The sequence below is a fragment of the Cephus cinctus genome, unplaced genomic scaffold, assembly GCF_000341935.2.
Source record: "Cephus cinctus unplaced genomic scaffold, Ccin1 Ccin1_scaffold0160, whole genome shotgun sequence".
Taxonomy (NCBI): Eukaryota; Metazoa; Arthropoda; class Insecta; order Hymenoptera; family Cephidae; genus Cephus; species Cephus cinctus.
In genome coordinates, this window is record NW_014332886.1 from 1471128 (window position 1) to 1496756 (window position 25629).

Here is a 25629-nt window from a genome sequence, read left to right on the forward strand (position 1 = left end):
CTTCTTGCCCGAATGTCCGAATCTCCATGACGCAATGTAACCATAATATTTGAATGACACCTGTTAACATATATACATCAGTTTCAAAAAGGTTCACGTAACAAAAGTTATTAGACATGAGTTACTGTTTGGTAAATAAGTATACTTATTTTGAAAATCAAAGTAAAGCACTGAAGATTTTTTTCTACCAATGATTTCTATTAATGATCGCTATGTTGCAACCCTGAAATTTATACTGTTCTAGCTGTCTAGGAAGAGTTGAAAATAGTTGAGAACCTCTGCATCGCATACGTATCCTACGTGTTGCTCACACGTGTCCGTTGTGTCGTGAACATATTTTTCTATTTATTGCAGATATTTAATAAGTTATTAATAAAAATGAATATTGTAACCAATGATGGTAATCCTAATGCTTTGAAGCTTGTCCTTGCAGCCAAACTTGGTCAACAGCATGCCACTATTACAACTGTGTCCACGGATTGTGAGTTAGTTAACCTTCTTTTTAATCATTTTTGGGGTTCTTTTTTATAATAATTTCTATAACTTATTATGATCGTATTAATATTTTCAAAGATATTTACAATTTATTATGATCAAGTTTTTATTTATGCATTTTATACAGAACTATAAGCTCTGTTATTATATTCAATCTATTAAGAAGGAATTCTTTTAATTTGATATATAAATGCATTCAATTTTTTTAAATCATGTATTTATGCCATTTATACAGATGCTGAATTGGGACGCTTGCCTGTACTTGAGTTGCCATCTGGTATACGCATTTTTAGCATAAGTGCTGCAGTACAGTTTCTTGTACCAATGGGGGAAGAATTCAGTATTCATATTAATAAATGGTTAGAATGGGATATTTCACAATTACAGGTGATTATTTGTTATCTGTACAAATGTTCTCACATGGTGTAGATTTATTGATATAAATAATGTTTTTCTTAGCCTGCATTGGTCTCGTATGGAGGTTTAGGAAAACTTGATACTTCTCATAAACCTTGGATTTGGTCTCTTTTAAAAGAACTAAACGCAGCATTAAAAGACAAGAAGTACTTAATTAAGGTAGTAAATTACATAGTTTCAATCAGTATACTCATGTATAAATATAAATTTACTTAGAATTCGAATATAAATATTTTTGGTTTTAAAACATAAAAAGGCTACGTATGATATGTAACATTTGACTGTCTACGTAGGATAAGGATAACCCATCAATAGTAGATTTATCTATTTGGATCACTTTATGGTCAACTATAACACCTTTGGATATAAGCAAAGACATAGCTGTAGAGTTCCCAACTGTGAATAAATGGTTAAAAGCTATTGAAGTTATACCAATAGTTCAGGTAATTACAATATTTAGATAACGTCTGAAAAAAATGTGATTTTAAATACATAGCACACATTAAAGTTTTTTTTTCCCAAATAGGAATCTATAAAAGAATTCAACATTGAAAAAGGTTTAAAGGCTATTGCCAGTATTCAAGCTGTTTCCTGGTTTCCTGTTAATTCATATACAGATAGCAGTTCTTCAATCTCTGCACTCAGTGATGTAAGTAAGGTTTTCTTATTACAAATGAGTTCAGTTGAGATTTTACTGATTATTATTAATGTAACTATACTTCATGACCTTTTATGGTGCGGCATATTATTAATTCTGTAAGTTCATATCTTCTATGCGATTTTATCTCTATGTAAATGAACATATCGATAATTGAAAATGAATCAGAATGATCAAAGCAAATTTCAGGTCAATGTGTTGAAGGAACAGGAAATTGAAACAGTCAGTGAAGAAGAACTCAATAATGTAGCGAAGAACTGGATTGTAACATGTTATTCTACAGTCAAAGAACCTCCCTATCCTGTGTACGTAAGCAAAATATGAGATTATGCAAGTGATAGTACGCGCTGTTCTCACTGATAATTAATACTTAATGTTCCAATCAGATTACCCATTAAAGGCGAAAGAAATATAATGATCACATCAGCTCTTCCTTATGCTAATAACGTTCCTCATTTGGGAAATATCATTGGTTGTGTACTTTCAGCAGATATATTTGCCAGGTATGTGAACATTTTCATAATGTGTACTTAAAGATTCAATTATCATCATTAATATGCTTTTGATTTCAGATACTGTCGCCAAAGAAATTATAATGTGCTCTTTATCTGGTATTAATACCATTATACTACTAAACTTATATTTTTTATGCCTTATTTTAGTTAACAACGTGGTACAAAATATTGATAAATATTGTATTATTGCAGTGGTACCGATGAATATGGAACAGCAACAGAGGCTAAAGCCGTCGAAGAAAAAACAACACCGCAGGAAATCTGTGATAAGTTCTTTGGAATACACAATGACATTTATCGTTGGTTCAGTATAGGATTTGATTATTTTGGCAGAACCACCACTCCCGAACAAACTGAGTAAGAAAGGTCATAAGTTTGACGAGGCTCAATACATATTCTCATTGCTGTATATGTGATTTATTCTATTATATTATCATTGCAGAATTGTACAAGCGATTTTCTTGCGAATTCAATCACAAGGTTATATATTTACGGAGAACGTTGATCAATTACTCTGCGAGAGTTGTCAAAGATTCCTAGCAGATAGATTTGTGGAAGGAACTTGTCCAAGATGTAGTTACACAGACGCTCGTGGAGATCAGTGTGACGGATGTGGTCATCTAGTTAACGCAATCGAGTTAATAAATCCCAGATGTAAAGTGTGCAATAGCAAACCAATGATAAAAGTATCGACACAATTTTTCTTAGATTTGCCGAAGGTCAGTAAATTAAAAATCAACAGCCATGATTATTTAATCATAAAGTTTATTAATGAACTGTTTCTCGCTTTAGATTGAACCACGATTGCAGGAATGGGCAAAATCTGCTGAGGTGAATTGGTCCAGTGTAGCTAGAGCTGTTTCTAAACCATGGTTTCGTGATGGTCTTAAACCACGATGTATAACAAGAGATTTGAAATGGGGCATCCCAGTACCATTAGAAGGATACAGAGACAAAGTTTTTTACGTTTGGTTTGATGCACCTTTGGGTTACGTTAGTATTACAAAAAGGTACACCAAAGAATATGAACAATGGTGGAAACCTAAATATGTAGATGTTAGTTTGTATCAGTTTATGGCAAAAGACAACGTGCCATTCCATTCTGTTATGTTCCCTGCTTCGCTGCTGGCAGCTGATCAGGGACATACTTTAGTCAAGCACATTATGGCTACTGGTATGCATTTTATACTTAAATTACGCGTATATAGTTTTCAAAGTTTGTTAACTAATGCATTTCTTATGTATTTTATGTTTTAGAATATTTAAATTATGAGGACACAAAGTTCTCAAAGTCTAGAGGTATTGGCGTGTTCGGTACAGATGCTAAAGAAACTGGCATACTTCCCGATGTATGGAGATTTTATCTCGCATATGTCAGACCGGAAAGTCAAGATTCGAACTTTAATTGGGTCGATTTAGCTACGAAGAACAATAGCGAGTTATTAAATAATCTTGGAAATTTTATTAATCGGTTAGTGATTGATTTGTCCACTAATATTCCTTGACCGTGTCTGCATATTAAAGCATACATTTTTCATATGCATTAGTGCTTTGATGTTCGTGGAACGAAACTTTGCTTCGAAAGTTCCACCTATGGAACCGCAAGAAGATGATCTAACGGTTCTTGCGCTCTCGCAACGCGAACTCTCATCATACGTTGCTGCTCTGGAACAAGCTAAATTGAGAGATGCATTGAGACACATACTTGCAATCTCAAAGCACGGAAACCAGTATATGCAATCGCAGGAACCTTGGGTAAAGGTGAAGGGCACTGACGATGACAAGTAAGAAAATTATAGAGTATCAATAGTGCGATATTCCGCAAACGCATAATTTTTATTAATTATTCATTATCGCCAGGAAAAAGGCTGGAACGGTCATTGGCATTTGCTGCAACTTGGTAGCATTGCTGTCAGCACTACTTGCACCATATATGCCCAATACATCAAGGGAAGTCCGATCCCAGTTAGGGTTAGATAAATCCAGTTATGGATATATTCCGGACACTATTACCACAATACTGCCAGCCGGTCATACGATCGGAAAACCTAGTCCATTATTTACGAAGATAGATGATCAGAAAGTTGAGGAGCTGAGGAAAAAGTATGGTGGGAAACAAGAATGTCCAATACAAAAAGTTTCCTCTGGGACCATAGAAAAGTGCAACGACGCTGCTTCTTTAGAGGCAGCTATTGCTAAGCAGGTTTGTAATCATAATCTTTTTTTTATTCATGCAAAAACAATTTTAACTGTCTTCTTCAATACCGTAATTTAGGGTCTACTTGTCAGAGAGTTAAAGGCTAAACAAGATAAGAGCGTGTGGCAACCACAGGTACAAATTCTATTGCAATTGAAGAAACAGTTGGCTGATTTAACTAGCAATACAGGAAAAACCAGTGACCAGGCAAAAGAAAAACATAATAGTACACCAGGAGTAGTACTTGAACAAAACGGCGATGGAATAAATGGAGCTGCTGATTTGGAAGCAGCTATAGCAAAACAGGTAAACAGATTATTGTCGTTAATGTAACGTATCAATCTAATATAAAATTATCCAAAACAGGGAGTCCTTGTTCGCGAGATGAAGGCCAAAGCGGAAAAAAGCGTTTGGCAACCGCAAGTTGAAATTTTGCTCAAAATGAAGAAACAATTGGCCGACCTAACCGGTGCAATAATTCCCGAATCTAGCAACAAGAAGTCCAAGAAGAAGAAGTAAATTATATATTTGATATTATCTATTACGCATTCATCTTGACATGTATGTCATTGGCTTTTCCGTGACTTTTCATTCCTTGTCTTTCATAGACTTGTTCATCTACTCTGTAATCAAGTATTAAGATAAACGAACAATAAAAACGTAATCTCATCTAATAAATCAGTAAGATTCCCAATTAGTGTGTATATTCGTTTAATATCAGATGAAAGATACAATTACGAGGATATCGTCGCATAAATAAAGTTTACAGAAAATGACTAGCACGAAAATTTACGTCGCAAAACACGATCACTTTTTGTCGGGTTACTCAAACTCATCCGGTGTGACTAGTTTGACTAAACTGCAAATGGCGGAGCATCGTTGGTTGTCAAGTAGAATTTACCACGTAAACTGAAACACCAAAATAATATTGTTGTATAATAATTAAACATACAGCAGTATCGTTATATATAATGGGAAAATTATATTACGACGTAGATGCATATTCTCCCATAAGAACTACGGGATTATAATCACAGCGGCCTTCCTTGTATTTCTTCCAATTTTCGCAAGCTCTTGCCTTGAAACCGGACGTGCTCCCAATACTTTCAGTCATGAATTGATGCGCACGAGAGTGACTACAGTATGCTAGATTGATAGAACATTTTTTAAATAATGTTTTATCCATACGTATCTTCTAACAGGACGATACATTATTCTTATTATTATTATTGATGCAAAAAAAATATACTTGTTGTTGGCCAAAAGGAACATCCTGGTTGTGGAAATTTCCCATTATTAGGGTAAAAGTCAGCATGGCCGAGTGGCGCCAGAAAACCAAACGCGGGTCCACTTGTATGGATAATATCTACAAATTGAGCGTCGGTTGGATCCAACCGAAAGTCTGGGTCGACGATACCGGATATCGTTTCGAAAAGAGGACTCGCTGGATCTAAGCCTGATGAAATTTTATTTATATAGTCACGTTTCCTAAAGTTCATTATTACTTTGTACCTGTTATTCGGCCTATACGGCCTTCTAAATATGCGCCAGCGAAGCCTGCTACATGAGAGCCTAAACTATGACCGCTAATATGCACATCCTTATATTCCAAATTTGATTCCCTGTTCAAGAACTCAAGGAAACTTCCTACAAATTCACCAACACGTTGCGTATTGTTTGCTGCTATCGGATATAATTCTGCAGCCAATGGGCCCCATCCAACCACTATCACGTTCACATCCTCATGTAGTAGATATGCTTTAAAACAGAAAAAGAACAAAGTTGAAAATCCAGGTAGACATTTCATACTGGATCGCTAGTATCGCTACATCATTTACTTAGTGACTGCGCGTTAGAGCAGAAACCATAAAACCATCAATTGAGTTGTTATCACAATGACCGTTGAACTCGTTATAGACGATTCCGTATTTAGCGAATCCATTTGATCCTTATTGTCATAAAATTTCTACGTCTTTGTTTTTGAAATAACAAATTATTTATAACGCAACTATTTATAACGCTTCCATACAAATTTTTGGATAGTCATAATAATACATACAGAATAACATTCATACAATTATTAAAATTATATAAAAAGCTTACCATCAATTAAATTGCGCACCCACGCTTCGCTTCCTGTATCGCTAAATCCGTGTATGATAAACTTCGTCGGTCGACTTTCATTGAAGTGCGACGCGTATAAAACTTCCGTATTGTGTAAAAACAATTGTTCCTCGCCAAATGGATTTTCTCTGTATACATATAAGATACTTGCGTATAAATTACATTGCGAAAAGTGTAATATAATTTCTCTAAGTTTGGTAAAATACCTTCAATTTAATTTCCATATTTATTTCTCCTGCATGTAAAGTGCAGTGTATAATTTAATAAAAAGAAAAAATTGTATAACTAAAATTAATAACTATTGGTAACTATAGGTGAATTAATAACTATTAATTATATGAGTTCAGATTAATTATTGAATTCTACATATTCTACTATTAATTCTTTCATTCCCCCCTCCCCCCGCCCCCCTCTCATCATTTTATCATTCAATGAGAGAAGAAGGCGCGTCCGCGATATTCACGCATCCATGATACTTACTGAAGCGTCAGCGCTGAGAATAGAACGCTGTGATTACCGATTGTACGTATCGTTTGAAAAATTAATGCGTTTACGGTTACAAATATCTTGAACCTAAAAGCAAGCTAAACATTTTACTGGATCGTGTAATGCTATGAAATCGCGAGCTTCATCATTTCCCCGAGATTCAATTTACCATCCGGTTTTACAGTACATATTGTAGCCTTAACTTACATATATCACGTGCTTGAATTAAATTAACTGAACAATGATTAACATCTTATAGAGATTATTATGGAATGACTTGACCGATGACATAAGAAATCTCTTATTGCTCTTTCTAATGTGTCACCGATGTCTTAAAGGCGTCTATGGACGTCTCCGTGTGATCTGTATGAATGCGTATTAAAATGCAAGAATTGTTTTCTTAAAATGAATCATATCGTTTGCTGGAAAGCCGTCATATTTCAGTGTCAGTGATTCTGTCACATATGGCCAATTGATTGTCATTGTTAAATACCTGACACATTATTAAAAACCAATATTCCAATTTCTATCCTTACGTACCTCGTATACAAATTAAAAACAGCTGGCTCGCGAACGAGCTTGAAGACTGACTTTATCATAGTTTCCAAGTCATTGAAAAGCTGGTTTTGTTGATTCGAATTTCCTGTAATATTAAAATTAATCTTGCATCATTAAATGGATGCGTGTATTCTAATTAATTTTGAATATTCATTCATACACTATGTGTGAATTACTTAATATATTAATTAGCAAATTTAAATATTTTCTTTTCTACTGACATTGCACGTACAGTACTAATTCAAATATTTGCTGCATAGAGTTACTCATTGACGACCATATTTTCCTTTTTACCTGAGGCAATAATTAGTCCCAGAAAAATGTAATAATTAATAAGTGACATGACTTCTCACGCGATACTACACGTCTCCTCACTGGGTTACAACTGCAGCCGGCTTTACTAGTGAAGCGCCATTCATCCCAGAACTTCTTTTCTTTGATAGTCGATTAGCCAAGACCTCATCAACTAACTACTTAATTATATTAGACGCTTGGCGATAATGTACGAAAAATCGTAAAACCATCTTTTTCCTTCTTAAATCTGCTTTACTAATTTTTCGTACAAGAAATAGTTTAGAGAAATGGTAATACAGAATTAATAAGCTGTGTTATAATTGTTTAAGTGATTAACGTATTCACTGCTATGTATGTGTAGCAGTCAATACGTTAATATATGAATGTGAATACGTGAATATATAACTTAAATATATATATAATTTCCCTTGGATCCGAATCTACGCGTGCAATCATTTTGTAAAAATTCATCATCTCGCCAATGTCGCAAGAACTCTACCGAATCTTTATTCTTGAAATCATTGCATAAGTGGAGCTCTGACGTGACCTGTCTGACCATCTTCGACCGCATAACGAGATAATGTGTGAAATCCAAGCGGTCATGAATTTTTCCATGAATTTAATTTCACGCATACACATATAATGAGAATCCATTAAGTATTTTAGCTGAGGAATCATTACTTGTAATTACTAGATGAAGTAAAATATATCAGGTTTTTTTTTAAGTATTATAAAATAATTCTATTAGTATGTCTTTTTTGCCTTTCTAAGAGATATGCAGACACAGGTGGGAGCAATAACTTCTCTAAGGTATTGTTACCTAATGGAATTATAAAATGTCATTTTCTATATTATATTAGCTATACGTTATTTAGAATTGGGTATTAGGTATACATATACGCACGGTGCACACGTGCACGTTCCCACTTTAAGCCTTACGGCTCTGTCAATATGGTCTCCAAGGAAACGTGGTACCAACACGAATGGAAACAAGTCCAATTGTATTCTAGAGTGTTCACAGTTACCTCGTACAGTAAATTGTTAATTCTCGGCGTTAGTTTAATTAATGAATTTTTTTCTACAAGTATAAAAATTAATCTATCTTTTCCAGTGATTTTTTTTGGTTATACAAAAATTGTTAAAATTATACTGCATTTTTTTGTAATAATGCCTCTGGCCGAGCAGCTTTATTGTACTCAACAAATTAACGTTCCACCACGATTACCTATGATTTTGAAACAATTTTGTAAAGCAGCCATTAGGACACAACCGTATGATCTTCTTAAATGGTCCAGTGCTTATTTTCGGGCTTTAGCCGAAGGTGAGGATCCACCTACGAAGATGAGATTGGAGTATCCTCCACCGAGTACTCCTTCTGGATTGACTTTGGGATTTCTAAAAGTTCTTCTTAGGCAATTTGGAGGTATTTTTGTTCAAAGTTATTTATACAGTACTTTTAGAAAACGAGGGAAGGAATATAATGTGTGGATTCAGTATAACAATTAATATTGGATTTTTAGATTACAATAAGGTTTTATCGGTGAAGACAATTTTACGTCGTTGGGAATGTCTTTGCTTGGATCGAAAAGATTTTAATTTAATAATGATGATTGGGAAATTTCGTCAAGAATGTCAAGTGAAAAAGTTCCTTGCAATTGCTGCTGGTCTTCTTACTTCTAGTCTACTTGAGACGATGATTGTTATTTGTGAATTATTCACTCACGAATCTGATGGTGGTTCTGCGATGATTCCTGTTACATTATTCATGGAAATTTATGGGTTCGTATTCATAACTAGCAAATAACTAACCAGATCGATTGTAATTTTATGTACGGTAGTTATTTAGCTGGTTTACGATGCGATGGTTCTGAAAGAGAATCGTTTGATGAGGATCTATCGGATTTTGTCGTGCACGACTCTGATCAAGAAAGATCAATTGTTTCAGCTCGGGTAATAAGATTATCTAGTGAATCGGACAAAATTGCTATTGAGCGTGGAAATTCAACTTCAACTCAGAATACAGATATCAATATAAACTCTAAAGCTACAAACGAGGATAATGGTAAATTTTTACAGACTACAAATATAATATTATAAAAATTTACAAGAAAATTCCCATTCTTGTGTAGGTTCTGTCAATGAGGAAGACGGAGTAATTGACAAGACGAAAAGTGATATTGGCAATGTCGAATCTCATGGGGGAGAGAAACTGGTCTTAGTCGATATAGAAAAAGAGAATGATAAAGCATTAGTAAATGATAATAAGGGTATAAACTATCAAGAAGAAACACAAATTTCTATAGAATTCATAAAAGAAAATTTGAATGAGAATGAATTTAGTGTGAAAAGTCTAGATAAAGATGGGATATTAAAAAAATGTAAAAGTCCAGATAAATCAGATTTGAGTATTCAGAGGAAGCGATCACATTCTGGTGATGATTCTACGTTGCTCAGATATTATCCAAATATACCAGGTACGATTTCATTGATTGGATTTAATTATCAACGATGAAGAATTCAAATCAGTTCTACAAATTATTTTATATTATTAATAATAGGGATAGGTCCTCGATTATCAGCAGAACAAATAGCTAATGTTGCAATATGGATGAGTGATTGTGCAAGGCGGCAGGAAGGAATGGTTGGGCCAAGGAATATTCGCCATTTTCATTGTCCTCCCTTAGGCAAACAACAAATTCAGGATTCCGAAGATGATTTATCATCTACACAGTAAATACTTTTAATACGCTATTAAGATAGTCTATTTTGTAAATGTCTTCAGTAAAGATGTACAAACAGAATTCGTTACTATATCTGAAAATATTATTATTTCAATACATTCATTGATAAGTCGTATAACACGTACAGTCATATTTGAAGGACAAATAATTTTGATCGAGACATTTTCCAAGTACCCCTATATAATGTAACTTGATTAAATAATTTTAAAAATTCATTTTTTTGGAGTTTCTATTACTTTTGTTAACCGTTTTGAACGTTGCGAACAAATCGGAAGATTGTTAAGATAAAAACTTGGAGATACTACTTTTATTTTTATACATAAATATTGTTCATACATTTTATTGTAGAATCGTCACTTAATAAATATATTTTTAACAGTGATATATTTATAATCAATTTTATAGTGTCATACAAATTTCTATGAAACTGCATAATGTATACACTGGGTCGTATAAGTGCAAGTGTCATTAAGTGACTAGGTGATAATGAAAATTGCATATGATTATTCTATCATTAAATCTATCAAAATTTCAAAAGACTTGTACTAGAAAATATAATATATTATTGATCGCTTATATTTATATTCCTCTTATTAACAAATAATCGTTAATGCAGGGGGTTCAACAAACTATAAGAAATACGCCAATAACCACGATAACAAATTATAAACCTTTCTGAGTACGTTACTTAAATCACAAGCTGAACAATACACGATCAATGTATAATATATTTTATGTATAATTACAGTTTCTTAAGATGTCATAAAGTGAAACTGTAATTGTTCATTTATTATTTATCACGAGCTAGGAAACTGTGAGGAAATAAGCGTACGTAATTGAATTTACGCATTATATTAAATCCCCTCTAAACAATAAAGATATGATAATAAAATAAAAACAACTAAGCTGTTAGGAATATGTAAAAATTCATGAACACATTAATTTGTAAATTTTGAGGTATTAAAATAGCAACCCTGAAACATTAGACAAAGCTACACAAGGACAACCATATTAAATAATTCTAAAATACGGCGATTGTTATTTGAAATATATGATTTTCGATGAGTTTTCGATGACAGGACACTGATTTTATTCTATGTGATGTATAACCCTACGGTTCATTGAGAGATATTTTGATTCAAATATATTTGATATACACGAGTCAATTTTTAAATATTTAATTCAACGTTATAATAACATGTGACTAAGATTAAGAAAAACGCTGGATTATACGTTTCACATGTATATGATAAAAAAGTGAATCAACTTTGGATACCCTATATTACTATCTGTCAGACAAAAACAAAACTAAGTAATAGAAATTTAGTCTAGTTGTAATGGATGAGTAAAATTTTTCTTTTTATTGTAACAAATAAAACGAGATCTTTGTAACCTTTCAAGTATTCCTAATTAATCCTATATGGTACCTTCTATAACGTATCACAGTAATAGTATTTCTGTTAATGTTGGAAGTCAGTCCACTTTTTTACAATCTAATAAAATGTTACGTTAACAAAAAAAGAGTTTTTAACACTATTCATCGTCTAATCACACGTACCTTAAACAAAGATTATAAATTCGGTCCTGATCACTGAGTGATTTGTATTATCTCAATTATATGTTAGATATTATAAAACGAACAAAAACTCAATTACATATTAGATATTATAAAAAATCTATTCACCAATATGTCAAAACCCGTTGTAGTTCAACAGAACAAGACTCCTACGTAATTTTTATACACAAAGCTATAAGCAAATTTTCTAGTTCATCGCTCGACTTAAAGAAAAACAGTTAAAAAATAGCAATAAATTGAATAGTGTCACAAGCTGATAATCTTAGAATATCGACTCAACGACAATTATGAGTTAACATGATTCAATGATGTTTACCATAAAATACTTTACATTAAACGAGAAGAGTAGGCAGTGTTCGCATTCTGAATAGTCTTCGCACTTGATGATGGAACAAATGATATAATGTTGCAATTAGCAATAGGACTAATAAAGTTAGCAACAAATTTCGAGCTTTCATACGACTCGCTCTCCATTCGAATAGTTCATGACGATGAGAGAAGCGATTTCGATACTGAGACGGTAGTTCGAAACTACTTCTTAAAGGATAGAGAGATCGATAAAAATCATTGAGAAGTGCCCGAACTACATCATTTTCAGAACGACGTGTTGGATCCATGTCATCATTCAAGCATATAAATTTCCTGAAATTAGTTTAAGTCCATACTATTTCGTGGAATTTTCAGAAGAATTGTTTAAATACTGATGTATTCTAGATTCGCTACTTACTTGGGATCACGCCTTATCTCATCCAAAAGTTGAACAGTCAGCGACACATTACTGGTCAGCATTTCGAAAATTTCATTCCTTCCAGCTTTAATTATCTCATATTTGTAACGCCTGTTTTTACCAAATTTGGCGTTAAGTCTTTTAGAGATTGTATTGCATTTTAATATTAACTCTTTCGTGACCACTGGCTGAAGGAGATTGACATATTTTATTATGTTCATTTTCATTCATAAGTTTGTATATATTCATATGTGGATACTTACGAGAGTTGAATCCAGATATCTTTCTCCAGATGGAGATTCTACAGTTTCTATAAGTTCTATGTTGTGAGAACAATTTGATATTATGTTCTCAAATTCTACAACTAAACTGTAGTCCAATGGCAATGGATAAAGTCTTGATAAAAGAGTTCTAATTTCTCTATCCGACCAAGTCCTACGAACGATATAACAACAAATTAACTTATGAAATCAATGGTGAATATTAAAACTACTTACCCTGATTTATCAGTGTCAAACATAGCGAAAATTTCTGCAGTTGATACGTTGCGCTTTTCACTCATTAGAAAATAAAAATATGAAAATGCAAATTGCATATCCTCCGCATCTCTTACTCTGTGATTGGATGTTTTTTTAAATACTAACCGGAAACGTTTTTGCATATCCATGACAATCCATTTGTCGAGTAAGTGAGGCATATGAGCAGGGACTCTACGTCTTTCAAATCCGTAAGCTGTATTATAGATTTTGTTAACATGTAACAGAGACTCGGCGTATGTATCCAATTGTCTATTTCTATGTTTCCAGTTATTTGAATGCCTTAATTTATTTGATTTTTCAGAATGATTCATATGCACAAGATTAATGATGTCATCATTAAGATAATGGTTCAGTTGTGCGCGTCTTTCAGTATAATTGAAATGATTTAGATCCAAAAAATTTGATTTTACTGTATATTCCATGTTCGTTGTATTTGTTTGTCGTACGCCATGTTGTTTATTAGCATTTTCATATTTTTTATTAATATGATGCTCCTCAAATTCATTACGCATGTTGATACTGTGCATTTTCTTTTTATTATCTTCTAAGGCTGCTTGACCGTAGGACTTCAATGTTCGAAATAATAATGTACTGGTGCTGGCATTAACCAATGGAGCATTACTTTTTCGTTTTATAATATTTAACATTTTCACTGCATCTTGATTTCTTATTTGTGTTTCTTGCAAATATTTATATGGATAATCGTTTCCATCCTCCATAGCTTCACTGTCAGTAGAAATTGGTGTTGGATCACAATCTCCACCTGTTGATTGAAGAATAAAGAAATATTTGATATAGATTGATATAAAATAATGTAGAAAAATCTGACCATCAAATTCGCATATTGTTGTGTTACAAGCAGGATCACATGCTCCATCACCAACCCAAGCCCATGGACAAACTTCCGAACAATCAGGAACCCACCAGGCTAGATAAATTTTTTGGCCACCTGCTTGAGTTATAAAATCCTCTGGCCAAACTTCAGCACCCAACATAACATCATCGTTGAAGTAAATGAATTTATCGGAAAGTCCAGGAATTCTATAATTGTATAAGCATTTTTGAATATCATTTTCATTATTAAAACTGCTTACAAAAAAGAGTACTACGTTTTATACATTTTACCTATGTATATGACTTTCAATTGCAGGACTAGAAAATGTTGGTAAATCACTTTTTTCAGGAAATATATCATCGTGAGTCACAAGTGTCATCCGTGGATTATCCATGTCTAGCCAACTTGGTATTTGACCATTGGTGACTATATAAACATGTCTAACCCATGGGGCATGCATTTCCAAAGACCTAAGAGAATAGCGCAATTCATCTTTATCATTAAATCTTGATACAGCCACATTGACATCTTTTACAGGAATATATTTTTCAAGATTTTGAAGAAATACTGGATCAGATCCATTAACCCAAGTATATACTACATCAATGGGTACATGCTGACACAATTTCTTTTGAAAAGATATTCCAAGTATATTGTCGTTAAAAGAATGAAAGACTGCTTCATATTTCTCTTTACTCCATTCAATCCACACCTGAAAAAAAAATTTTATATCCAGGATATGTAACTATTTGGTTTGCTAAATTGCTATCAATGTTTACAGTATAATTTTGTAACAAAATGTTGAATCTTATATTTTACAAAATAGAAAATAAAAATCTATTTTGCTTGTTGAATATAAAGTTTTTAAAACAATAGATTGAAAAGATAGAGCTTAAAAAATAACTTTCTTTCAGATCGTAATTATACAAACCATCTCTACTCTCCATACAAGTTTATTAATACTTCTTTTACTTAATTGATAAATAAATAATATATTTGATAATATACAATTTAAAAATGGAAATATTAGAGAACTCAAATTTAATAAAAATGTAAGAAATAAGGAGTATTCTCATTGATAAATCATTCAATGAAAATCTATGCGGTCTATTGTTATATATAATCTATGTAAATCTAACCTCTCCAAAGTGTATTATGCCGATGAATATACAGGTGAACGCAATTAATATTACAAGTAGCGAATATCTGTACGAAAGTAAATCGTAACAGCGTCGCTGAATTAACTTCCATGTACTCATTATATTAATGAAAACTTGTGGTGCGATTATCATCGCAAGGTATCAAAGAACATATTACATCCACTGCAGTCGGAGTAAGAGGTGGTGGGGACGGACTTAGGAATTACTAGCCGGATTAAATCGGTCCATCAACCCCTGGATAGTTAGACGGTTTAAAAAAACAACGCATGTATATTTATTTAAGACCATTCACACAAAAGATTATATCTTTTCGTCGAAATATGATCTTCAGATAATTTCGTTATATAATTTTGATCAGAAATAGAAAAGCACAATAAGAAATCACCACCGCAACCAATTCCTTATTTCTCGATATAATTCAAGATATTATGCATGGTATAATGTAAGATATTTAAAATAAAATGTTACAAGTGTATTAGATACATGGCTAATATATTTTTGATCGATTTTTTTGAATAAGCAGACATAAATCCAGTAAGCAAAATTTAAGGACAAAACATGTACTTGGTTAATGTTGCACTCATGATGGCCGTGCTATAGCCGCTTTATACATGCGAACGGTTGTCAGATTCGTAAGATATCTCAAATTTAATTCTGATTATTACGTATTATATTTAAAAATAATCATGATGTGTTGTAAGAAAGGACGAGCTTTTGTTATTTAAAAACATTATTATTATTGTATAATTACATCTCAGTATATACGTTTATTACGTCGCAAAAGTACATAATATGCATAACTTATAGTGCTCATAAAAAAAAACGTATAACTTTGTTTATGTTAAAGCCTTTCGGTTAGTCTTTGATTGTACGGTATATCGAGCGTGTTTTTAGAATCGGTAGCATATGACAAAAGTTCATAATGCACCAGGTGATCCTTACTGCTGATTGTGTTTTTCAAGTAAGGGCAGTTTTCATTCAGATCAGTAATACAGAGAAACTGCTAGAATTTTTCTGTAAGGTAAATTGCAAAGTTTTGTGGTCGGCCTATCTCACGATCATAAGAGGTAACGCAAATGCTTTTAGCTATACAGAATCTCCCTAATTAATTACGTCAAAGTATAACACAGTACATGTTTGATCATATCAACTATGTCGAAATTTAACAGTGAAACTGCAGCATTTTATAGTCAGATATATATATGTTTATCGTATGATTTGCAAATAGTCATATCATTACTAGCTGCCCGTAATGCACTGATAAGCATATACACTGCGCTGTACCCGGTGTGCATTATAACGCATAAAACACGTGTTAAAACTGACAGAATGCAAATGAAAGTTGATGATAGAATTTTCATTAAAAAGTTTCACGAAATCGCTTGCCTCATCTTATTCATAAGACACACGAAGTCGATGTTCGTAATAATTATTCCATCGTGTCATGGCTTCGAATTAATCGATCGCATTATCGTAGTACTTTTGATTCCTTATGTATCGTAATCGTTACGTTATCTAGCTAATTCATTATAACTGATGGGCAGCATTTAAGAGGTATTTCAAGTTGATCTTACACTTATGTTGACAATGTCTAGGAGAAGCATATAATAAAGTAACGAGAGCCATTCGTTAAACATTTATAAACGTGAAATAATTGAACGAGACATTATGTGTCATACACATGGCACTATTCGTCGACCAATTAAATTCTGACTTAATGGCAAGACTTCAAATATATTATATATCCATTTACTACTTGCCCCTTCCTTCTTCCTCTTAGAGATATTTTTTCCAATTCCACCGACCGACCGACTGCGTCGGCGTACAGTATAATGATATACATTTCTAGACTGAATTAATTAATATCTATACACCCGTGCTTCCCAGAAAAAAAAATACAAGTCTTATTAATTTTTGACAAACGACCATCTCGCATATATGTAAATACGTTAAAACGATATGTGTACACGTGCGCAAAGGTCACACATGTAAAATTTTTCATGAATTTTTGACGTTGCATTTGTTGATTGCATTTTGTCGAAAAATGCATACTACCCACGATGCAATTCGTACACATAGATCGCTTCAAGCGATGTAAATGGTATTACTAATATGTTCAGCTTACTAAATTTGCATTGAAAAATAAATGGTGAATGTACATAATAGACCTTTCTTCTTTTTTCGAGAGCTTTTCAGCAATTGTGTGTTAATAAAGAATACGTTTACATTTAGCCGAGTTATTTTTCATAAACATCACCGACCAATGCGCCCAATCATTTTTACTAGGACGAACAAGCTGAGTACCTGAGTGATTTTATCTGCCCAATATAATCTGAAATGATAGCAATTTTTGCATTAATGAAATATGAATATGTCACTCGTCAAGACTTACTTGCACAATCGATTTCTGGCGTTGGTCAATGTATCAGGATTGTCCTTTAGAATATATTTTCTAATTCCCAGCATATACTGATGCACGTAAGAATCCCAATCCAAGCTGGTAATATTGACATTAAAATGATTAGCGTCGTTAGCCTCTTTTACGAATTTTGCCAACTCTTTCATGTTTTCTCCATGAAATCGCCATTCATTTATCGCAAAGAATTCGCCGGTTTTTGCAGCACGTTCAAATCGCTTTGTAATTTTCATCATGCTAGTAGAATAAATAATTTTCATTTAAAATTATATGTTATATTGAAATTTAGAAGAAGGGTCGAATGAAATTGTCAACTCACATCGGTTCTCCTCCTTGAAATCGTAAAACAAGATCTACCACGAAAGCTGGTAGAAAATGTAGTATAGCTACAGCGATCTTGTGTATAAATTTATTTTTTCTAAAAGTAAATCCTGGATACCACATAACGTATTTCGAGGGTGAATCTATCGCGTGTTTTTTTGTCAGACTTCCAAATTCTTCCCATCTGTAAAATACACAGGTTTTGTGATTATTTCAATTATGAATATTGTACACTACTGTATCAATTTATATCATACAAAACTTACTTAATAGGATTAAACGGTCCACTTGTACAATTGTATACTTTTAAAACATTTGTTTTCCGTACTGTATTGTGCCACGATGCACATATTAACGTGTCCACAACATAATCGACAGGCACTACGTCCACTACCAAATCTTTATTACATACGATACTTCTGATAGTACCTCTACCAATTTCCATCATAATACCTGAAAATAATGAATCATATCAAATTAAATTTCATGAGACTTTAGACAATAAAAAAGAAACAAATTATAGTTAATATCCAAACAGTTGACTTATAATATATCGATTGTATAACAGTTAAGAATATCATTAGGTACCTGTAATTCCACAAACGTTATCGACCCAGCCAGGAAAAGGTTCTTGATAAGCAGCACATACTATACTTGGTCTAACAATAGCGACAGGCAACTCACTACCTCTAGTGAAAATAATTTGCTCAGCAAGACCTTTCGTCAGAGTATAAGTATTCGGATGCTTTCCTATCAATCGCTTTTCGAGGATCGCCGTAGTTTCATCATCCAAATTATCGCACATGTCGATGATCGTCTGAGGTTTTGTTTTTGTACTGTAAAAATGATATCGGCATTAAATAATTTTTTAAATATAATTATGTGAATCAGTAAACTACAGAAGTATGTATCATGAAAAATATTCACTCACTTATAGATCTTTTCTTTGATTTCTTTCTGATCTGCATTACTATAGGCCGTGCTAATGTGAATAAAACTAATTAGGTTTCTCATACTTTTGCATAGTTCTACCATATACGCTGTACCCCTTGTATTCAAATTCACCGCGACCTTTAACGGTTCGTCAAATCTGACGGTAGCTGCACTATGAAAAACTATATTAACTCGTTGACATAACATCATTCTGTCTTCAGCGCTGAGGCCAAGTTCGGCTTGACTGACGTCACCCTTGACTGGAAGTACTTTGTTCAGGGCACCAGGGAATTCCCATCTGATTCTGTCGAATACCTGAAATTCAAACAAAGTTTGAGTAATGATAATACACAAAATTGAAGATGGTCAATAATTTTTTAATGCTGTTTATAATAAATTAAAATACTAACCGGATTGTCAATTAATTCCTTGTGTCTTTGCTCGATTGTCTGGCCCTTTTTGGGACGGATAAGTACAAAAATGGTGGCAAGTCGGGGACACGATCTTAGAAGCTTCTCGAGAAGTGCTTTTCCAAGAAATCCTGTTGCCCCAGTGATAAGTATAACCGATTCAGCGAAAAAAGCTTCTATCGAACTCCCACCAGGATTAGCTTCGTCAGGACCGTGCTCCGGATCGGTCTGTGCGTTTGTCGTGCCCATAATGAGAAGAATTCGTCTAACTATTTAGCAATCTGAAAGAAAAAAAATTATTTTCTTTAAATTCATCCTTCTTGTTATCATACCTCATACATGTTTCATTTCATAAATATTCATAACATCATTACGATAATCTAGTCTTGCTGCATTCGGTTCACAGTAATGAAATTTTCTATGAACTGTAACAATTACTATTTCATACGCCCAGAATAAAAATTAATAAAAAATTATGATATTCCCGATTGAATCTCAAAGCGTCATTAATCACAGTTACATCATTACTATTTAGACCACTACCGTGATCATCATTCTTATTTTTGCTATCATCCCTGGTATTAGTCGTATCTGACGTTTTATTTACATGGCATATTTACCGTTGCACGTTACCTTGAGTGATAAAATTACCGTCATTTCAGGTCGTGGACTTTTTTACATACCCATTAAATACTTAAATTCTAATAATTATGAATTCTTTGTCAACTAAAATTCCAGCTGCTTGATAAAATTTAAATAATTGTCAGATCAAATTAAATCTTTAATATATTTTTTAAATATATCTCTTTTACCTCGATACATACTTTCACAACCGGGTGTGAAAGTAGACTATACGATCTTTGGTGTCAAGGAATATACTGCACAGGTAGGTATCGACTTCCTTTTTCCACCATACATGCATACTGTACACTGTAATGTATATAGAATGCGAAGAACGACGTTTAACGATTCGCAGATATCGATCGCTAATAAAAGTCACTCTTTGTTCAACTCCCGATTGCTCCGACCCAGTATAAAAACGAGTACTTACTGATAACTCGGACGGACAGATAATACAATATTGGCGAGAAAGTTTGATTTTGTTATAACTATAATGCTTTGAAGATAATTTTTAAATTCTCAAAGTACTATAAATTTTGACATCCTTCTCATTTCATCGATAATATCATAATTTCATTAAAAGCATTTTTTGTCATTCAAATTACGATTAGTTTATCAATAACTGTGCATGGTTACTAATTAACTGATATATAAATTTCTGCATGATTAATCAAGCATACACATTTAATATTAACCAACGTTCTAAAGTGTCTATATATCGGAATAATTATCTTTTTGTGCATACTTATCTAAATAAATAATATTTACAATAACGAACTGTTATTCTTCGTATTTCAGATTATATACCGTATCTATAATTTTAATTACGTTTTTCGCGTGTCTTATTATTCAAAATAGTAGTAGATACGTATGCAAATGTATACGTGTATACGTGTACAAGATTTATGCAAGTTTCCATGAATAAATAAAAGAGTGAGAAAAGAATAATTGAAGACACGTATATGTATATAGAAATATGTGACTCCTTTTTCCACGTGTGCCCTACTGAAGGCATATGCGCGGACTAGTAAAGTTAGACTCGATCGATATTCCCATGTTGGCAGATATCAGAAAGCTCTTAATAAGTGAACATCCGATGGTTCACTTCCTCTTTTCGGCAAGTGCCGACCTGACTATTAATCATCAATTAGAAATGCCAAACCCGAAAGTACAAGTTCAATATATACCACGGTTTAGACATTGTTGATAAGATTGTTTAACAATGTAATTTAATCGAATACGCTTCACTTAGTTATCGATTGTTTCTGCCCTACAACCAAGTTAGCCCACTTGCTTCATTGCGCACAGCTGTTAGATAATCGGTATACCGGATAGCTTACGCAGAGGAGGAAACTTTTTTGCTGTTTTTTGAACTTGCTCTAAGAAATATGGCCTATAGGTCATGATCCTGGACATATCGACCCATGCTATCTATTTCACGTGTACGTGTTGAAATATATTTAAGGGATAAGATTGAACTTCATAGGGAAACGTGGATTGTGTAATACAATATCTATTTGTATGTATGACTGTGCTTTTTTGTAACATTATATAATTTTGATTCAATAACGAAATAAAGTCTCTTAAATGAGATATATTTTGACAATTTGTTCAAATTTAAGTGTCGGTACAGTAGTATTTTTTCAGGACGTAAATATGGATCTTTTCGTAATTATACGGATAGATTTAATATTTGATACATGAAGTTCACTTGGAATTTTGTGTTGGTATTGGCACAATGATAATTATTATAGGAAGTGGTCAACTGATAAATATGATTAGAAATCATAAGCATTAAATATTTGATAAATTAAAGTTTAAGTTATGAATTTTAGAAACAGTAAATATATTAATTTGTGTCGATAACAAATGATATTACACTTGAGATAATGTGGGAATGTATTAGAATGCGATTTATATATTTCTTTCGTAAAATTATTTTCCCTACAAATATTAACATTCATTTATCGCCAGTATTCTGATACGAGAATCATTCTTTAACATTGTTACTATACACGACGACCTTCAAAAATACTTTTCAAAATGGCAGAGTACCAGAGGTTCAGCTGCTGTAGACTTGTAACATTCGTAGAACACTTATTATCCACAGACTGTTTATCTTAATTCATACACCCACGCGCTATTTACTTTGCTCATACCAAGAAATACTTTCACCTGATATATTCATGCGGAAATAATATGCAGCATATCAACGGCATTCCACATCGTTCGTGATAGATTTAATAGAAAACTGAAAAAAATTCGGAAGTAATTACAAGACAGTAGCAGTGTCCGAAACAATCACACGAATTGGATAATTCATTAATAACTACCTAAAGCCGATAAGTAGATAATCAACAGCACATTAAATCAACGTTACGAAAATTTCCTGCATTTCCTTTTTATTTTAGGGAAAGAATAGTGCTTTTACAAACCAAAAAAACTTTTCAGAGATTTCTTCAAGCTGTTACGATGCAAGAATTATCACGAAAAGCAACAGAACAAAGCCACTTGAAGTACAGAGTACGTTCACTTAACAAAAGAGAATGAAAACGTAACAAGATTCGCCATGACATGACGTACACTCGCCACAAGAACGAAGGACCATCACGAAGGTTCCAATGGGTACGAGGCACTCTCGTCTGCTTTGTAAAAGGATCGGCACTGGATTCACTCGAAAGTGTCAGTCCTCTTACTTTTTCACTTTGGGTGCAGCACTCTCTATGACATCTTCTCTTATGAACTGAGCATCTGTTGCCAGCCGGCTAAATGTTCAGTCAAATAACTCAATCATGATGTCAAGTGTTCATAAGAGGAATAATAAAATAAGTAACTCGACATTGTTTCAATTAATTTACATACGCAGATAACAATATATCGCTATTATTTTTAGCCACTGTACTCACAAAATTTTCTCTTCTAGAATTATCCTTTGGGATCCCTACACAGTGTACCAGCGCGTCGCCCGTAACTGTTCTTAAGAATCTCGTTCTGACACATCGCCCTACCCAGCTGTCACAGGAGCAGCCGATCGCAAATGCCGTTTCACTGGCACGTACCCATTTTACGGAGTAAATTCGCGGCCAAGGATGCCCGTACCTCGAGGGTTACTGGTTACCGTTTCGGATATGTAAGGGGTGAGACTGCTTTTGTCGACATTGGCAGGTGGTCCGCGCGCTTGTCGTTTGTTTAACGACGAGAGATGGCAGCACCCACAGGGGTTGCTTACAGATCGAATACCGCTTACGCATTTTCAAGGAAACTCCCTGTATCTATGGTATTGCTGATGCAGGAAGTTTCTAAAAAAATTATGTTCTACGATTACAACAAAAGAAAAAACTAATTCTGGTGTAATTGTCAGAAACTTAAAAAAAAACTATTTTTTATTACGATTATTACGGATGATCCACTGAATTCATTATGGACACACGGTATGTAAGCCTTGACGATTAATAAGTCGTGATTTAAAACTGTTTTATGTGATTGTTAAGTTTTATACAGTCTATGTTTCTTGTACTCGATTTTTATGTATTATTGTGAATTATTGCAGGTTCCGAAATAGCTACTTTTTTCAGACCGGTGATTCAACCAAATTAATGGTAGTTAAAATGCATGAGTAAAGTAGTTGATGTACAGCGACTAAACAATACATTATATTAAACTTACTTTTACTTTTCAATGGTCAATAACACGGACTTAGATCAATGTAATAATTTATCCCAGTGAGATATATCTTGATTTTCTTAACTCATCCTGCCAATACTGACAATGAGTCTACCATTCCCGTAATATTTATTATTAACACTAAGTCATTTCAACTGAACAAATACAAATTTCTTCAAGACGAAACATTTGTAATGAATATTCTTCTGTACAGTCAATTTATTATATGTATGTCACACTATCACAAACGTGTTGAAACCACATCTCAGCGCCATGGCACGTCATACGTAGCTGACTAATGTCCATAAGACATGAGGTTCAACGATGTCAAAACTTGTTATTTAAAATCACTCAGCGTGTCCCAACAAAGTGTCTTCATGTTACGAATTAGGGAAACTCATAAAACAGTTTTACGTAATGTACAATACTTGCTTCTTCGACCTTGTATTTCTTTCAATGTCAGTGTTAAAATATATAACATTAAAATTCGCGATATCAGACAATCTAAATAGTAGTTTTGATCCAATCGTATTTCCATCGACATTAAAAAAAAATGTTGTCAAATAATATTTCTCATAAAATAATATAGACTGAATTACGCATTCTTACATCACGATCCTCGATGTTATAAAAATCATTAAATTTTTTTTAGTTCATTGAAAATAACTAATTTAATAATATGAACTCATAGTATTTATTAGTACATCGATCCGTACAATGAGATAAGATTCGCGTGCGTAACTATCAAATTTCGTATACAAGTTTTTAGTTTTTATATATTGTACGTACATATGCTTAGTTCATCGTAATTGGCTCCACTGCTTTGTATTATGTTCATTTAATTTTATACATATATTTTCTACTGTACCACTATAGCAGCCTGAGGCATGTGTACTAGAGGTTAAGTATGAGCTATAACCCACTATATGTGCATCGATATAAGAGAGAGTTTCAGCAAAGTATCCAAACTATTGCGCAACCTGATACGGAAACACTTTCTTCAGTTGCATTCACGCAATGCACTTACTACCATTAACCACTTTACTTACCCGTTCTGTCTTGTACAACGGCACTGTGTCTCAAAAGTGAGAGCGAGATGTGTACTCAGCCGTACCACAGTTCTTCTACAACTGGCACGAACCATGCGTTTCTGCCCACCTAAATATCTTTACTGCTTACTCGAATTGCCCTTTCCACTCAATTTAATCGTGGACTTAAATTCAACGGTGGATTTCGATTTTTATTCATAAGGATTGTGTTTTTAATTAGGTGTTTCCAGTAGGTTTTTTTAAGATATACATACATATTTATTTTATTCATGTTTTTTCATTGCTTTATAATTTTTTAAAATTTTTCTAGACTGTGATAAGCATATATGCCGAATTTGTTACTCTTATAAACAATATTTCTCGTATATAAATTTCTAACGTGATTCGTGATGGCTTATATTTTACGATGGGTTACCGTGTAAAATTTCATAAAAATATGACTTGTAATCTGCTGTCCCGTTATAGGGAGGAGATAAGACCTCATTAAAGAATTGGTAATTAATAAAGATACGTGACGTAAGCTTTTATTCTAAACGACACGATAGTAAAATACTTATACTTTTTGGTATTGAACAAAAATACTTTTGTCATCTAAAAATTTTTCGTCCCACTGTTAGATCGCGAAGTCCAAACTAGAAGGGGTGTACATTTGTTAGGTAATCTTACGATTATTATGTTTACTACTGTTACGTGTATTATCGTTCGGTTTTACTTATTTAGTATTGCAGTCAAGGTTAAATATAAATTTTTAACGAATACAACCTTGTACCGACGAATGCGAATAAAACGCTTAACTGTTTTTTTGTAGTATATTACACTACAGTAACAAAAATTGAAGGTTTACAGTGGTTCAAGGATCTTATGGGAGATAATTGTGTTCATTAATGCGAATGT

The 25629-nt window shown here is 33.2% G+C and overlaps 5 protein-coding genes across 17 annotated transcripts; 2 read left to right on the top strand and 3 right to left on the bottom strand.

The window, feature by feature from the left end:
- Positions 1-272: 272 nt before the first annotated feature.
- On the top strand, positions 273-4960 carry LOC107263805 (methionine--tRNA ligase, cytoplasmic). 3 transcript variants are annotated; one of them, XM_015731405.2, is made up of 16 exons: positions 273-481; positions 731-882; positions 955-1071; positions 1206-1355; positions 1439-1561; positions 1760-1875; positions 1957-2073; positions 2143-2181; positions 2278-2442; positions 2528-2804; positions 2878-3259; positions 3343-3556; positions 3633-3869; positions 3946-4288; positions 4361-4588; positions 4649-4960. In XM_015731405.2, the coding sequence occupies exons 1-16, from the start codon at positions 379-381 to the stop codon at positions 4799-4801; spliced, it is 2916 nt and encodes a 971-aa protein (XP_015586891.1). In that variant the 5' UTR covers positions 273-378; the 3' UTR covers positions 4802-4960. The 3 variants fall into 3 exon arrangements, with proteins under 3 accessions (XP_015586891.1, XP_015586892.1, XP_015586893.1); XM_015731406.2 differs by having other exon boundaries at positions 1775-1875; XM_015731407.2 differs by having other exon boundaries at positions 315-485.
- Positions 4961-4976: 16 nt separating this feature from the next.
- Positions 4977-7900, bottom strand: LOC107263808 (pancreatic triacylglycerol lipase). 4 transcript variants are annotated; one of them, XM_015731411.2, is made up of 7 exons: positions 7745-7900; positions 7433-7535; positions 6386-6534; positions 5795-6040; positions 5532-5738; positions 5272-5428; positions 4977-5191 (listed from the first exon to the last, which is right to left on the bottom strand). In XM_015731411.2, exons 1-7 carry the CDS (start codon positions 7791-7793, stop codon positions 5137-5139), a joined length of 966 nt encoding a protein of 321 aa, XP_015586897.1. In that variant the 5' UTR covers positions 7794-7900; the 3' UTR covers positions 4977-5136. The 4 variants fall into 4 exon arrangements, with proteins under 4 accessions (XP_015586897.1, XP_015586899.1, XP_015586900.1 ...); XM_015731413.2 differs by having other exon boundaries at positions 7683-7833; XM_015731414.2 differs by having other exon boundaries at positions 7672-7833.
- Positions 7901-8202: 302 nt separating this feature from the next.
- LOC107263778 lies at positions 8203-10867 on the top strand. Of its 2 annotated transcripts, none has more exons than XM_015731336.2 (5): positions 8203-9167; positions 9265-9523; positions 9583-9806; positions 9853-10218; positions 10303-10867. In XM_015731336.2, the coding sequence occupies exons 1-5, from the start codon at positions 8696-8698 to the stop codon at positions 10476-10478; spliced, it is 1497 nt and encodes a 498-aa protein (XP_015586822.2). In that variant the 5' UTR covers positions 8203-8695; the 3' UTR covers positions 10479-10867. The 2 variants fall into 2 exon arrangements, with proteins under 2 accessions (XP_015586822.2, XP_015586823.2); XM_015731337.2 differs by having other exon boundaries at positions 8679-9167; positions 9874-10218.
- Positions 10868-11494: 627 nt separating this feature from the next.
- LOC107263777 (N-acetylglucosamine-1-phosphotransferase subunits alpha/beta) lies at positions 11495-15945 on the bottom strand. The gene is made up of 7 exons (XM_015731334.2): positions 15302-15945; positions 14453-14874; positions 14157-14368; positions 13286-14090; positions 13052-13223; positions 12789-12976; positions 11495-12703 (listed from the first exon to the last, which is right to left on the bottom strand). Exons 1-7 carry the CDS (start codon positions 15452-15454, stop codon positions 12394-12396), a joined length of 2262 nt encoding a protein of 753 aa, XP_015586820.1. The 5' UTR covers positions 15455-15945; the 3' UTR covers positions 11495-12393.
- A 123-nt stretch (positions 15946-16068) lies between these two features.
- LOC107263779 (putative fatty acyl-CoA reductase CG5065) lies at positions 16069-24861 on the bottom strand. Of its 7 annotated transcripts, none has more exons than XM_015731339.2 (8): positions 24736-24861; positions 19403-19683; positions 18991-19307; positions 18648-18895; positions 18326-18512; positions 18058-18243; positions 17715-17975; positions 16069-17654 (listed from the first exon to the last, which is right to left on the bottom strand). In XM_015731339.2, the coding sequence occupies exons 2-8, from the start codon at positions 19649-19651 to the stop codon at positions 17576-17578; spliced, it is 1527 nt and encodes a 508-aa protein (XP_015586825.1). In that variant the 5' UTR covers positions 19652-19683; positions 24736-24861; the 3' UTR covers positions 16069-17575. The 7 variants fall into 7 exon arrangements, with proteins under 7 accessions (XP_015586825.1, XP_024936682.1, XP_015586824.1 ...); XM_025080914.1 differs by lacking the exon at positions 24736-24861 and adding an exon at positions 23690-23986; XM_015731338.2 differs by lacking the exon at positions 24736-24861 and adding an exon at positions 22930-23124.
- Positions 24862-25629: the final 768 nt, after the last annotated feature.

Excerpts from the sequence above, each read along its gene's own strand:
- LOC107263779 (XM_015731339.2), bottom strand. The coding sequence starts at position 19,651 with ATGGGCACGACAAACGCACAGACCGATCCGGAGCACGGTCCTGACGAA. Across the intron at positions 19,308-19,402 it reads AGGAATTAATTGACAATCCG|GTATTCGACAGAATCAGATG; the intron begins GTTAGTATTTTA and ends TTTGAATTTCAG. Across the intron at positions 18,896-18,990 it reads ATCAAAGAAAAGATCTATAA|TACAAAAACAAAACCTCAGA; the intron begins GTGAGTGAATAT and ends TCATTTTTACAG.
- LOC107263805 (XM_015731405.2), top strand. The coding sequence starts at position 379 with ATGAATATTGTAACCAATGATGGTAATCCTAATGCTTTGAAGCTTGTC. Across the intron at positions 2,805-2,877 it reads TTTTCTTAGATTTGCCGAAG|ATTGAACCACGATTGCAGGA; the intron begins GTCAGTAAATTA and ends TTCTCGCTTTAG. Across the intron at positions 4,589-4,648 it reads AAGCAGCTATAGCAAAACAG|GGAGTCCTTGTTCGCGAGAT; the intron begins GTAAACAGATTA and ends TATCCAAAACAG.
- LOC107263777 (XM_015731334.2), bottom strand. The coding sequence starts at position 15,454 with ATGATAATCGCACCACAAGTTTTCATTAATATAATGAGTACATGGAAG. Across the intron at positions 14,091-14,156 it reads AACAATATGCGAATTTGATG|GTGGAGATTGTGATCCAACA; the intron begins GTCAGATTTTTC and ends TTCAATCAACAG. Across the intron at positions 13,224-13,285 it reads TTTGACACTGATAAATCAGG|GACTTGGTCGGATAGAGAAA; the intron begins GTAAGTAGTTTT and ends TATCGTTCGTAG.
- LOC107263778 (XM_015731336.2), top strand. The coding sequence starts at position 8,696 with ATGGTCTCCAAGGAAACGTGGTACCAACACGAATGGAAACAAGTCCAA. Across the intron at positions 9,807-9,852 it reads AGCTACAAACGAGGATAATG|AAAATTCCCATTCTTGTGTA; the intron begins GTAAATTTTTAC and ends AAAATTTACAAG. Across the intron at positions 10,219-10,302 it reads ATATTATCCAAATATACCAG|GGATAGGTCCTCGATTATCA; the intron begins GTACGATTTCAT and ends TATTAATAATAG.
- LOC107263808 (XM_015731411.2), bottom strand. The coding sequence starts at position 7,793 with ATGTCACTTATTAATTATTACATTTTTCTGGGACTAATTATTGCCTCA. Across the intron at positions 5,429-5,531 it reads TTCCTTTTGGCCAACAACAA|CATACTGTAGTCACTCTCGT; the intron begins GTATATTTTTTT and ends CTATCAATCTAG. Across the intron at positions 5,192-5,271 it reads GGAGAATATGCATCTACGTC|TTTACGTGGTAAATTCTACT; the intron begins GTAATATAATTT and ends TTGGTGTTTCAG.